The 14,465-nt window shown below is 40.5% G+C and overlaps 1 protein-coding gene across 1 annotated transcript in view; it reads right to left on the minus strand.

Annotated features, from left to right (window-relative positions):
* Positions 1 to 9,177: 9,177 nt before the first annotated feature.
* bsnb (bassoon (presynaptic cytomatrix protein) b) overlaps positions 9,178 to 14,465 on the minus strand; it is a 56,213-nt gene continuing 50,925 nt past the window's right edge. Inside the window, exons 10-13 of the mRNA XM_026346592.1 lie at positions 14,278 to 14,333; positions 14,061 to 14,179; positions 13,440 to 13,647; positions 9,178 to 12,392 (exon numbers count right to left, since the gene is read on the minus strand). Coding sequence (XP_026202377.1) covers positions 14,293 to 14,333 — 41 coding nt within the window. The 3' untranslated portion in view covers positions 9,178 to 12,392; positions 13,440 to 13,647; positions 14,061 to 14,179; positions 14,278 to 14,292. The remainder of the gene's footprint in view (positions 12,393 to 13,439; positions 13,648 to 14,060; positions 14,180 to 14,277; positions 14,334 to 14,465) is intronic.

A 14,465-nucleotide genomic window follows, 5' to 3' on the forward strand; every position in this document is an offset into this window, starting at 1 on the left:
TCTCAGCATCCTGCGCTGTCATTGGGCAGCGGACACGCTCTCTCTCCTCCTCTACACACCAGGGAGCAGCATCACCACTACTGCAAGTGGCAGCTGGCAGGAGGGGGTGGGCGGACGAGATGCGGTGAGAGGCCTGCAACTGAATTTCATCTCGTCTTGGTGCTGAATGGGAGTCACTCAGCGCGATCAGTCACGTTAGTTGAAGATGTTTGAGGGGTTTGGTTTTATTCGAGCCTCTTTTTACGCTCTTAATGCATCTGATGGTCACTGATCGACTGAGGTTTACAAGTGTCCGGAAGAAGTGTGATGTAGCTACTGTGTATTCCAGGATAGGTTTAAATAGAAATGTGTGAACTGGATCAGCTTTTAGACCAGTGGATAAAACCACCAGCAGCAGCTTCTGTTTCTGCGTTGAGGGAATTTTGTGCCCTGAAACTGGACTCTCAGGTGGTGAAAGAAGTACAGAAGCTACTCACATCCTTTAGATCATATTGTTGTTAGAGAGACAAAGTAGAAATATTCTGGATCAGCTATCCAAGACATGCATTCAAAATTTGACTTGGGATAACATGATACTTAAAAAACAGCGGCCTTTTTCATAGCAGTTAGGGGGAGCTAATTGTAATTAGGTGATGTTGGATAGCTTGTTCTACAGAATCATATAATAACATGTAATCAGTAATCTGATTCTTCAACATAATTACAATACTTGCTCACTTTAAACCACTGGTTCACGATGGATATTATTGGGGATATATGAAAGGATAGAGCTGTCCAACACAAATGATGAATTATTTGAAACCCCTGACAGGTGCTGCACTGGGCACCAAGCTTCTTTTTCTTCACCTCCTGTCTATCGTGATTTCTAGCTCTGTCACTACTCCTGCACATCTGATCCAGTTTGTTCTTTTTGCTTCCCATGCATGAATTACCTCAGTACTGCTTACATGAAAACATGAGGATACTCAGCTGGGACATGCTGTTGACTAGTGCATCATACAGGGGGGACACCATAGTGTTGTCTGGGAGGATGATCTGTTTCTATTTTGGGTTTGGTTCTGGATCATCAGAAAAAGCATAACAACATTCTGGCAAATACACACATAATTTTCGTTCACTAAAAAATGTACATCACTCCTTGCAATAAATATGAAGCCACAGGATATGTTAGCTTAGCTTAGCATAAAGACGGTCTGCCCAAAGGAAACCAAATCCACCCGTCAGCACATCTAAACCTCACTAAGTAACATGCTTTATGTTGCCTTGTGTAAAAACGTTGTTACCTAATTTTTATATGTACCATACAGACACGAGTCGTACTAATATTCTAATCTAACTCAAGAGAGTAAAGACATGTATTTCTCAAAACTATACTTCAAGTTTTAATTCAAACAGCTTGATAAATCATACAACCAATAAGCAGTAACACGATGTGTGGTCTATTATACAACAACAAACCAGCTCCTCTCTAGTATTCAGACTGCCAGCAATATAAATTCGATTTCCTTGAGGGTAACGACAGATCCTGTGAGCAGGTCTGACAGAGGAGCTTCTGTTGCACCATGAGTCAATCTTAACTCATGTGTCACACACTGACTTCACCGTGAGGTGAGTACAGTACGTCCTTCAGAAGTGTTCGAACAGTCCCTGCAGGTTTTTCCAAAACAGAACAATGTCCCCCTGGCTCCTGTCTTCCTCCTGTTCTCACCGAGCTGCGGGCCTCCTGGAATTACAGGGACTTTCTCCCATTTTGAATTGTAAACACTGATGCTAAGCTTACTTGACAGGGCCCAGAGGAGAGGCATCAGCATTTCTGTGTCCTGAACACAAACACAGAGATGCGCGCAGACATGCTCCATCTCCCTCTTACTTACTGTGTTCTCTTGTTTCTCAAGCGAAAATACAAGGATATATGAGGAGGAAAGTGGGAAAACTGGTACAGGAAGAAAGTCTTTGTGCTCCAGTTGATAGAATAATTTTGTCCTTAATTTTGAAATCAACAGGCAATGAGACTATGAGTGGCGGCACTTAACTGCAGAATATTAGAGACCACATTCTGGCTTTGCTTGTTTTCCTTCTCACATTTTTACCTCCAATATGTTTGTGTAACCTCCAGTACAGGACCCATGTGCACAGTGCTGAGGAGCTGTCACAACTTTCCTCTTCCTATCTCCTCTGATATTTCCCTGTTTGCACAATTGTCATGTCTGATGGAATACAAATTGTTCATCACCGTACATCACAAGTACAGTATATAATATACCATATGGATATTCTAAACAACAACAACCAACCAATATGACAGCATTTACAGATCCACAAATTAAAAAGACAAATGTCTCAAAAGAACCAGTTTACATAACACAAATGCTCTGTCGTTGTGGATGCATTTGTTGTAAGGTGATGAGCCAGGAAGTGTGGTGAAGCCTGAAGTGGACAAAACATCCAAGGCATCGAGGCGTCTATTCATATGCAAGATCAAACCGATGAAGGACAATAAAGGAAAAATCTTGTTTTTCAACCTAGTATTAGTTGTAAAGAATTAACCAGCTCAATACAGAACAGATGCTTCTCATCAACCAGTACATCCTCTGTTTGTTGCTCTTTTATATGGCAGGGAAGCCCACCTTTCCAGTTTGAACAGGCCTATCAGGTCAACCCTCTACAAGGAAGATTAAACACAAATACACACTGTTTTCTTAGCCACTTAAACAACAAAAACAACAACTAAAACCATTAGTCAACATTTAAACAAACAAAATGTACTTGCGCAGTCTGGCCACAACATTAAGGGAGAGGCTATCATAATACCATAAGGGATAACATAATCTGCACATTTGGGCTATAGCTATTGAAAATAAGGTGGTTTTATAATATTTTAACTTAATTCTGCAATATAAAAATTGATGTATTTAACAACAGATGCACTTGTGCAGTTCATCCAGTGAATAGCTAACACCGGCTGCTGAAAAATTATCCAAGCTCACAACCCGACATAGATACAAGGAGACCTTAGTGTCTCTGTTTATTTACAGCAGTAGCCTCAACTTGGGTGAAATCACATTGCTGTCGTTGTTCAAGTTAACATGATCTAACTCCTTAAGTCTGAGGAGCTGTTGCCACTTGGTTTTTGCAGTAAACAGCAGGGATGTCCTGATTTTACAATTTCTATTTATTTATTTATAAATACTAGAGGCTGTACATGAGGAATTATCAATTAGACGTATCCTACAAAAAAAAAAAACAAAGTTCAGAAATAAGTGCATTATGCATGCATCTTTTTACTACCTTCAGTTGCCATAGATAAAATATAATGCTTAATTGAGCACATAAGCTTAATGAGAAGTAATCATTTACGTTAAACCTTATTCTGTATTTTAGTTTTGCTCTGAATATTATTTCTACATAAAACCAAATATCGATTCGATTTGATCCAGCTTTTCTAATGGATCAGAGAAGCAGAGACTCTGCTCTAGACATCAGTGAATGGGGTTATTTTTCAGTTTCGGTGACATAACTGTAATTTTAGGCTATTGATCTTTACTGAGGTGAGACAATACTGATCCACACACAAACCCTTTAGAAAGCATAAAGGGCTGGAAAAGGGTTGTTTCATTATTATTTGTGTATTGATTATGGAGTCTGTAGGACAAAGAAAGCAGATTAAGACTGTGAATGACAGGTGAGGGAGCAAAACCCGAGCAGCCTGCCCTCCCTGGCTCCATTCATTTGTCTTTTTGTTCAGCAGCCTGATGGATCTTGACATATTCAGGACTGTTAAGCTTGTCGGCCTACTCTCTCTACTACTGGCCTCTTGTGGTTTTGTTGAACACATATCACTTTTAGATCACTTTTCTTCATCAGAAAGGTTTCTGATTTTTGATGTCTTTGAAAGACATTCAGTTTTTAACACAGGGATCTGTATTCGCTAAAGCAGGGGTATTCATCTAAAATTTAAAGAGGTCCGGTTACACAAATTCTTTGGAAGCAAAGGTCCAGAAGATTATAATGTCTAACTATTTACTGTGATATATTATTAAGTAGCCTGCATGTAATCAATACTCAAGACTGTCAAATCAAATTAATTCAGTACAATTCAAAAACCTTTTGACAAATTTATTGTTATATAACATCAAACTGAGCATGTGGCTCCAGATCCTGGTGGACTGGTCATACTGGGCTCTGAGACTAGCAACTTTCTGTGATCACACTTCAGATTTGAGTGGGTATGTGTGTTCAAAACCTTTGTGTTTTGTCTCATAATGCTGTTTGACATTGGTACTTTTAATAACAGCCACAGTTTCTGAACATATCAGACACACTGGTTTAGTTCTGTAGGTAATATGAACAGAAAGGAGTCTGTCCATTCTGCATGAAAAACATGTTTTTCACTGTCCACTTTTCTCTTTTTGGACATTTTTCATTTTTATATTTATCTCTTCCTTTTTCACTCTCACCTGTACCTTTATCAACTTTTGCCTCTCTGTCGTCTGTATCTCTCCTCTCTGTCGTCTGTATCTCTCCTCTCTGTCGTCTGTATCTCTCCTCTCTGTCGTCTGTATTTCTCCTCTCTGTCGTCTGTCTCTCTCCTCTCTCCTCTCTGTCGTCTGTATCTCTCCTCTCTGTCGTCTGTATTTCTCCTCTCTGTCGTCTGTATCTCTCTCCTCTCCGTCGTCTGTATCTCTCCTCTCTGTCGTCTGTATCTCTCCTCTCTGTCGTCTGTCTCTCTCCTCTCCGTCGTCTGTATCTCTCCTCTCTGTCGTCTGTATCTCTCCTCTCTGTCGTCTGTCTCTCTCCTCTCCGTCGTCTGTATCTCTCCTCTCTGTCGTCTGTATCTCTCCTCTCTGTCGTCTGTCTCTCTCCTCTCTGTCGTCTGTATCTCTCCTCTCTGTCGTCTGTATCTCTCCTCTCTGTCGTCTGTATCTCTCCTCTCCGTCGTCTGTATCTCTCCTCTCTGTCGTCTGTCTCTCTCTCCTCTCTGTCGTCTGTATCTCTCCTCTCCGTCGTCTGTATCTCTCCTCTCTGTCGTCTGTATCTCTCCTCTCTGTCGTCTATATCTCTCCTCTCTGTCGTCTGTATTTCTCCTCTCTGTCGTCTGTATCTCTCCTCTCTGTCGTCTGTATTTCTCCTCTCTGTCGTCTGTATCTCTCCTCTCTGTCGTCTGTATTTCTCCTCTCTGTCGTCTGTCTCTCTCCTCTCTCCTCTCTGTCGTCTGTATCTCTCCTCTCTGTCGTCTGTATCTCTCCTCTCTGTCGTCTGTATCTCTCCTCTCTGTCGTCTGTCTCTCTCCTCTCCGTCGTCTGTATCTCTCCTCTCTGTCGTCTGTATCTCTCCTCTCTGTCGTCTGTCTCTCTCCTCTCGTCGTCTGTATCTCTCCTCTCTGTCGTCTGTATCTCTCCTCTGTCGTCTGTCTCTCTCTGTCTCTCTCTCCTCTCTGTCGTCTGTATCTCTCCCTCCTGTCGTCTGTATCTCTCCTCTCCGTCGTCTGTATCTCTCCTCTCCGTCGTCTGTATCTCTCCTCTCTGTCGTCTGTCTCTCTCTCCTCTCTGTCGTCTGTATCTCTCCTCTCCGTCGTCTGTATCTCTCCTCTCTGTCGTCTGTATCTCTCCTCTCTGTCGTCTATATCTCTCCTCTCTGTCGTCTGTATTTCTCCTCTCTGTCGTCTGTATCTCTCCTCTCTGTCGTCTGTATCTCTCCTCTCTGTCGTCTGTATCTCTCCTCTCTGTCGTCTGTATTTCTCCTCTCTCCTCTCTGTCGTCTGTATCTCTCCTCTCCGTCGTCTGTATCTCTCTCCTCTCTGTCGTCTGTATCTCTCCTCTCCGTCGTCTGTATCTCTCTCCTCTCTGTCGTCTGTCTCTCTCTCCTCTCTGTCGTCTGTATTTCTCCTCTCTGTCGTCTGTATCTCTCCTCTCTGTCGTCTGTATTTCTCCTCTCTGTCGTCTGTATCTCTCTCCTCTCTGTCGTCTGTATCTCTCTCCTCTCTGTCGTCTGTATCTCTCCTCTCTGTCGTCTGTATCTCTCCTCTCTGTCGTCTGTATCTCTCCTCTCTGTCGTCTGTATTTCTCCTCTCTCCTCTCTGTCGTCTGTATCTCTCCTCTCCGTCGTCTGTATCTCTCTCCTCTCTGTCGTCTGTCTCTCTCTCCTCTCTGTCGTCTGTATTTCTCCTCTCTGTCGTCTGTATCTCTCCTCTCTGTCGTCTGTATCTCTCTCCTCTCTGTCGTCTGTATTTCTCCTCTCTGTCGTCTGTCTCTCTCCTCTCTGTCGTCTGTCTCTCTCCTCTCTGTCGTCTGTATTTCTCCTCTCTGTCGTCTGTCTCTCTCCTCTCTGTCGTCTGTATCTCTCTCCTCTCTGTCGTCTGTATCTCTCTCCTCTCTGTCGTCTGTATTTCTCCTCTCTGTCGTCTGTATCTCTCCTCTCTGTCGTCTGTATTTCTCCTCTCTGTCGTCTGTATCTCTCTCCTCTCTGTCGTCTGTATTTCTCCTCTCTGTCGTCTGTATCTCTCCTCTCTGTTTCTGTTATCACCGTCTTTGTTTATTAATTTCTTTCCAACCTCGAACTTTCTCTCATCTACTATTGAGTCGCTAATTTTTGATCCACAGAATTGATTGGCTAAGTGAAGTCACGTGGGATGGCTTAGCTCGCATTCAATTGGCCAATGCGTTCTCGCGTCCACTTAATAACTACCGTAAAGATCACATTAGCCGCGCCGATTAAAATGAAGGTGTCCCGCTAGATTTAGAATCAAAACGTTCGGTTTGGTCTGTAGCTCTGGGTCCGTATTGGACAGTTTCTGGGTCCGGATCTGGACCATGGTCTGCCTGTTAGTGACCGCTGTTTTAGAGAATCTATGATGGAAAGATCATTCCAATCCTAGTTGGTATGGTGGAGGAAACATTATGATTTGGGTCTCCTATATTGCATCAGGGCCTGACCAGCTTTCAGTAATTGAGAGGAAGATACATTTCCCAAGTGTGTCAAACAATTCTTCAGGATTTTGTAAGCGTGTCTGTACGTCAGCTGAAACTCTGTAGTAGTTGGGTGATGCAACAGGACAATGAATAAAAACACACAACAAAATCCACCTTTTGGAGTGGTTACATCAGAACCCAGACCTCATTCCAAAATAGATGATATGTAACTACTTTAAGAGAGTCACACAGACGAGATGTTCTAAGAATAAGATCAGATCATGTTTTATGACAAATTTACTCAGAAAACCACATACTTTTTCTTGCCATCGTAATTCTTTTTACGATGAGTAGTCCTCGCCTCTGGTCTTCCTCTCTGTTCCTGTATCCCTGTATGTCACACTTTACAGCACTTGAGATGAGTCACAAACAGTTCCTTCCTCTGAGGTCATTGCTGATGGTAATAACAGGTCAGATGCTGTCCTGAATTAAACAAGAATCCCAACTATAATTAATGAAAGGACTTCTACACCCATGTTCTGGGGAAATTAATAACAGATCATTAATCAACCCGTTCTGCAATGAGAGAGCACTGCCTCAGACACGCCCCACTAAAGACCTCCACTGTGACAGAAAAAGTCTGCACCTACCCAGCTATTCTTATTATCTTTTGTTAATTATATTCAATCAAATGGTTGTAAAAAAAAAAAAAAAAAACTGTTCTCTCGACGGGGGGTTTTATATTAGACATTACATATTTATTGGTTATAACACTGTAGACTGACGTTCTGGAAAGTGGGAGTGACGGCTTATGGGATGTAGGGATCATTAGGTTCAGTGTTTCTCTTGTCTGTCCTGATGTCTTTCTGTATAATCCAGTTTTCCTGATGTGTTGAGTCATATTGAGTCAATGACAGCAAACTCGTTGAAATACTGTGAAGCAAACATATCTGTGCATTGTATTTATTTACAGTTTTTTTGTTGACATTACATGCTAACTGCTTAAGTTGACTAGTTGTTGCTGCTTGAGACTTGATTTGAAGTTAGTGTAGACTTAGTTAAAATGTATTTTTCAAAGTATTTTTCCATAAAGACAAAATAAGATTTAGATCACAGTTAGTTTCAACTCTGCCTGTCCTGCCTCTAATTCTGTTTTTAACCAGATGAGGGCAGCCAAGATCTGCAGATGTGACTGTTGTGACTTGCTTTTCTCTGTGAGCAAGAGGATCTGCGGCACGCGTTATAGTAACCTAATAGCACATTTAACTTTGCTAAAGTAGAGTAGTCCCACAATGTGCTGCATCACCACACAAACAGCCGAGCTCAAAACAAAGAAACATGACAACATGTGGGCTCAGTCTGTTGGTAGGTTTATCGCTGTTTCTACTGCAGTGTAAGCATGAATGTATACTCAAACAACATGTTTGAGTAAAGCCGTGCCAGTAGATCTCAGAGTTGCTATATATTTACTCCAAACTGGGTTGAGGGCCTCTGCAGCTCAGTCTTCATCCCAGTGAGTCTAGTGACTCTGGGCTACATTAACTACAATTAGCAGATCAAACCAGAATCACCAACAAAGGCTGAAATGCACTATGGGTAGTGTAGGTGCCAGATTTTAAAAAAGAGAAATGTGAATGTGTGTAATAAAAACATATTGCTGGCTCTGCTGCATTGATTTTGATATTTATTTACAATTTACCGCAAGACTAAATCAGAGGACTTCTGTGGCCTCCACGCTGGCTGCAGTCTGTTAGATAAACATCTCAAAGTTTTATCAGCAGGTCAAGTTATCACTTCATAATATATTATGACTTCAATGACGAATACCTATTTTGTGTAGTATTTAATATTATCTAGAAGATAAGCAAATTAAAAAAATGATCTAGCAGCAGAAAAATACAGAAAAAACAGGAGAAATCTGCAAAGCATCAGAATACAGTATCTATCAGGATAAAGCTGATAAAACTGCCTGAAGAACAGAGGACAAAGTGAGCACGAATAGAAGCTATTTCATCTCTCACGATTCTCCTGATATATTCACACATTCTCACGCACTCACTCCTGCCTACCACCCACACTGGGATAAGTCATCACTGCTTCAGTGTGTAAAGCCTGGTCTTATCCAAATAGTCAGGTCTTATTCCTGATCTCTCCTCTGTCTGCAGAAAAGCTACAGTGTCTCCATAACCACTGCAAGGAAATAGATGACACACATACAAAACACACATTCACACAGACTGAAAACAATAACCACAATATATTCCTTTTCTTTTTATTCTTTTCTCTGTTTGGAAATTGCAGGGTCAATATTTTCATTTATCACATTACTTGACATCTGTTTACAGGAATACACTGAATATAACACAAGGTTTCACAATGGATACACGACTGACGTTTTGCCCATTGCACTTACAACAGTGAATGACATTTTCCAGATTTTTGTTAGATTTTTTTTTCTGATTCTTCCTTTAACCATCATTACCTTGCAGATCATATCCATCAAATCGAAGGCCTCCTGATGTACCGACAAAGGCATTCCACTCTGCAATTGCCACGGAGGTTTGTTCGTCTTGTTTACAAACACAATATTTATAGAAACTCTACACGGACTGGATATGTTTCTGAATACGAGTTTTGTTCCACTGTTGTAAACAATCAATACAAGTCAGCCACATACACTATGCTTATGCAATAATGATAATAATCATCATCATCATTAGTTTCATCATCATCCTCATTATTGTGGTAATAAATATTCTTCTTATACACAAAAGTTGGCAGCAAATACGGCATGGGGATGCACATGACAGCCGTACTCAAAACTCAAAAGCTGTACAAAGAATGAATTTGTATTTACAGTAAGGAAGTGTGTCTGTCTGTCTTTCTGTCAGTCTGGATGGCTGCACCGAAGGCTGTTTTTTCTTATGCACCTAACATCAAACAGATAGCATCTCTATCTCTTATGATGATGCAGATCCTAACTGTTCTGTTAGAGGCACCGTTACGTAACCTCCATATTTCTGCATTTCATCAAGCAGCAAGTGCTACCAGTCAGGCTTGTGCTTTCAAAATGACATGCCCTGATTTGTGAATGACTGACTGAACATTTCTCTCATTAATATTTTCTACGTTGGCCTTTGAAAGTCAAGGTTCATTACGCAAACCTTGGTGAAATCATGCCTTACCTTTTCTAAATTCAGGTACAACTTCCAAGAATATAATCTAATCATGCACCTTTCAAATGGCTTGGCTGCTGAGTGATTCAATCAACAATGAAATATCCGATAGAAGCATTCCATTCACCCCACAGGTTATACTGACACTCAATATGTACATTGACACGTATTAATGAGAAGTGCTGACCATCTGTATCACAGGTTTATAGCAGTACAAACAGCCACTGCAAGCCAAACACTGAGGAGCCCGGGTCAGCCAAAACGCACAAAAACTGAATGAGGGCTTACAAACAGCCAGAAAAAGCCAAGCAAACCCATGCTTCAAAGCAACATGATGGTGGACATTCAAAACTGACAGTCTACACGGTTTACCCTTTGGCAACAAGTCCCCTGTGTGGGGAGTGAGGGGTCAAAACATGCCACGAAAATAAAAACAATTCTAGTTCAATATTCAATATTCAAATTCATACAGACAAGTTGCTAAGTAAAAACATTTTCATGACCTTTTTTTTTTTTTTTTTACTATTTTAGTTCATAATTTTGTTGTTTTTTGTGAATACAGTGATGATAATAAACTGTTTTAGGCTGAATCACTTCCAGGTTCAAAATGAGTCATTGCATAGAACATTTGAATTAATAATTGCTTTCATCCTCTCCTATATCTGTATGCACGTGTGTATGTATGTGTGTGTGTGTGTGTGTGTGTGTGTGTGTGTGTGTGTGTGTTTCCACAATTAGAGGCAGTGGGCCCAGCTTGTTAGTGAGATCATCCTGGAGAATCGGTAACCTCATTAATCAGCAGGAAGTCTGTTCGGTGGAGAAGTCAATTAACCTTGGCTGTGTGACTAGGATGTGTAACATGTACAATATGTGAGCGTGCACGTGTTTGCAAGAGATAGAGAGTGTGTCTGTGTTAGTGTGTTCGTACCTGTCTGCATGCTCTTATGCATTTGCACATACCATGCATGTCCAGACATGGTACAGTAGTTGTAAACCCTCTGACAAATTGTATTACGGCTATTAAGCAAGAGAAGTGTTTTATATTTCCCATCACTAATTTAAACAACATTTATACCATTGTGCTATATACCATTTTCTGCATGCTATTGCTTTTAAAATCAACAAGCAAATTATTTGATGCAAGAAAACAGATTTAAACAAATAAAAAGTGGAAAATGTACAGAAAGGTTTACCAAAAAAACAAAAAAAATAAATAAAAGAAGAAAACATAGAACAACAAATAAAGAACCTCACTGGAAAGTGATTCCATAAATACACAAATGACAAATTTACATAACTAGATCTCTGTTAGATTTGTTTTATGTACATACAATAGTATACAGCTGTGTAAAAAGAAATGCATGATGATATGGACATCTGAAAACATATGAGGTATACAAGTAAAAACATGTACTGAATAAGGCTCTTCCATTCAGTGAATAAGAGGCAAAAATGAAAAGAAACTAAAAGATGAGATAAATCAATAAAAAGGATAAAGTCCCAGAAGGCTCTGGGACTTACTGTAATGATGGCTTTGCGATGGCTAATAAAGAGCCGTGGCCACGCTTTCATTTGGTCCTCTCATCTGTGTGAATCTCACACTTGTGGGCACACTGGTAGTAATTCCCTTCACTAAAAACCTACAGCTAATGACTAGTGGCATCTCATAGATGGTGAAAAATGGGATTCTTTTTTGACGTTTTTCAAACATTTGTGTGTGCATTCTCAGGTCCACGTTTACACAATGCATTCTGTAGACATCGAAACGAACAGAAGGAAAGTAAAAACACATTCAAAGAAAGGGTAAACTCCCTATACTGGAATGTACTGTAGAGACCAGAGAAACCAAGCATTCAAAGACTGTAGTGGAGTGATCAGGGTTGTCGTCATTGCTGTGATACACCTCGTCTACTCCAGTTATGTGGTGTCACTGTGGGCTAAGATTGGTATTTTTGGTACAAGGAAAACCTATGAAAATCTGTCTTCTTATTTTTACTCTGTTTTGCGTCAAAAGGCTCTGAAGACATCACTGGAAAATCAAATATCCTTGCCAGAGGTGCAATCCTCAGACATGGGTGGTGTTCCACTACAATTCCTGTAGATGGTGCTGTGAGGCTTCCTTTATTGAGTTCTTTGTAAGTAGCGACATAGCCAAACATGCAGAATTTAACCCATGATATCCAGGTGCCTCAGTTTGTAGCCATCTACAGTCACACAGACCCCAAGAGACTTTCTGCAGGACTTGAGTGCCCCTTCTCCCTCTCTCCTCTGCTTCACTGCATCCTCATTACTGACCGTTGTTGTTCTCCTGAAATAAACACATTAAAGATGTGAATGTTAGCAGAAATAAATGAACTGTTAACGCACAATCTCAAAATCACCCGACCAGAGGCAAATGAAATTGAATGCTGCCACACAAATATGAAGAGAAATAAAAAATATAAAAAATGTATATTAACAATTGTTTATGAGGTGATCTAGGTTTCTAAAAGTTTCCGCAAGTTTTGAAAAGACTGTGTTTATGTTACAATTCTTCCAGCTTACTCCCAATGACACTCTAGCCAATCACAGCTCTCTTGGTATCAGCTGTAATCCACTGGGTTGAAGAGACTGACCTGCTGCTCAGTGAAGCAGCAGGTCAGGTTTATCTCCTTATTCCCCATCTGAATCCTTAGACTGGCCACCAATACTAAATATGAATCCAAATGTCAACATCCAACATAACAGCTGAATGAAAGACCTTCATCCAAACAAGCTTCAACTTTATTGTGTGCAAGTCACACAATGTGTTTTGACAGAAGCTAAATAAAGTGCATTGAAATTTGCTTTATTTGCGCTTCTGGAGTTCTGCTCCATTGAGCAGAATTAGTTCATTAGTTCGTTGTTCCATGAGTGATTGTTACCATGAGTCATGACTCTGTGCGTCTGCATGCGCTCTTGTCCCTGTGTGTCTTTGCGTGTGTGACATTAAAGTCAAGCCACAGTTAGCCTTCACAGGCTAATTATAGCCCAGCTTGCTTGGCCCAGATTATCACAAGTGTGTGGAATCAGAAGGTAAAACGCACTAGTGCCAACCTCTCCTTTCCTTGGCTTTAGCATCTCATGCTCTCACCTCTACAAATTTCAGGGGGGGTCTATCTTTAACCTCCTGACCTGATGTTCCACTGAACCAAAGAAATAAAACACTGAAGCAAATAAAACTCCACCAATGACTAACCATTAACAACCTAAATTCATCTGGTAATCCAACAACACTGTTTATTCATGAGTGCACACACACACACACACATACACACACACACACACACACACACACACAATTACAGATCTATGTGAGTGGTTTACAGTGACTTACCATTGGTCTAATGAGGAATCAGACGTCTCCACAATCATCATGCTAGCACTGTAGTTCAAGGCATCCACTTACTTTCAGGCTTCCTCAGTCCTCGGCTCATGTCTTTCAACACCATGCTGATAAAGCTACCACCCCTACTTAATTTACTTCAGTCATGTGCCCAAGTCTGGGGAATTCAGTGCTGACAAGGCATCCTTTGATTCCAGCTCTGTTCAGTAATTTGGGGCAAGGGAAAGGTACAGAGGATCAGTGCAAAGATGCAATCGCAGCATTTAATGAGTCATCAGTTCACTTGAGTTTTCAAGTTATGCAGATATGGACTGTGCAAATCTATGTAAATATCAAGCTGAGAAAACACTTAATCCATTAATTAAAGTGTGAAAGCATTTTTGTTTTCACAGATTGACGTCCAAGCGGTTATCAAATAAAACTAAAACTAATGGTAAAATGGAAAGTAAGACATTAGAACCACTTAACTAAGTTACTGCATCATTGCATCTGTTTTACAAGATATTTGTCACAAAATGAAAAAATACACTATAATTTTACATTTCTACAAATCTTCACACACCCCCTCACCCACCAAACAAACATCCAAAAACTTTTCAATGAGATACTCACTGATGCACTCAAGATTTCGCTTCCCCTTTTTCTTCTGTAATGTGACACTTATTTAATGCAGTTTCATAGGTTTTCCAAGTATAAATCTACCAATCCATCTCAGTTCAACTCTGTATCTCCTGCAAAAAACATAGTTGGTTACAAATAAACAAGTGCAGCAATAAGTACATACAATATAATTTCCCAAACACCCACAATTTACAAGGAGGAACTATACCTTCCTCTCTTCAGTTCACCAAAATGAAGTGAACTTCTTCCCAAGGCCAGACAAAGCTGTGAAGGACAAAGCAGACGCAAATATGAACCTAATCTAAACTGTGAAGTGCCCAGTAAAGAACTTCCAGTATTTAATGATATAATTTCTTGTGGTTTTAAAGCATTATACATTCACAACAAGCTATAAGA

The sequence above is a fragment of the Anabas testudineus genome, chromosome 5 (assembly GCF_900324465.2).
Source record: "Anabas testudineus chromosome 5, fAnaTes1.2, whole genome shotgun sequence".
Lineage (NCBI taxonomy): Eukaryota > Metazoa > Chordata > Actinopteri > Anabantiformes > Anabantidae > Anabas > Anabas testudineus.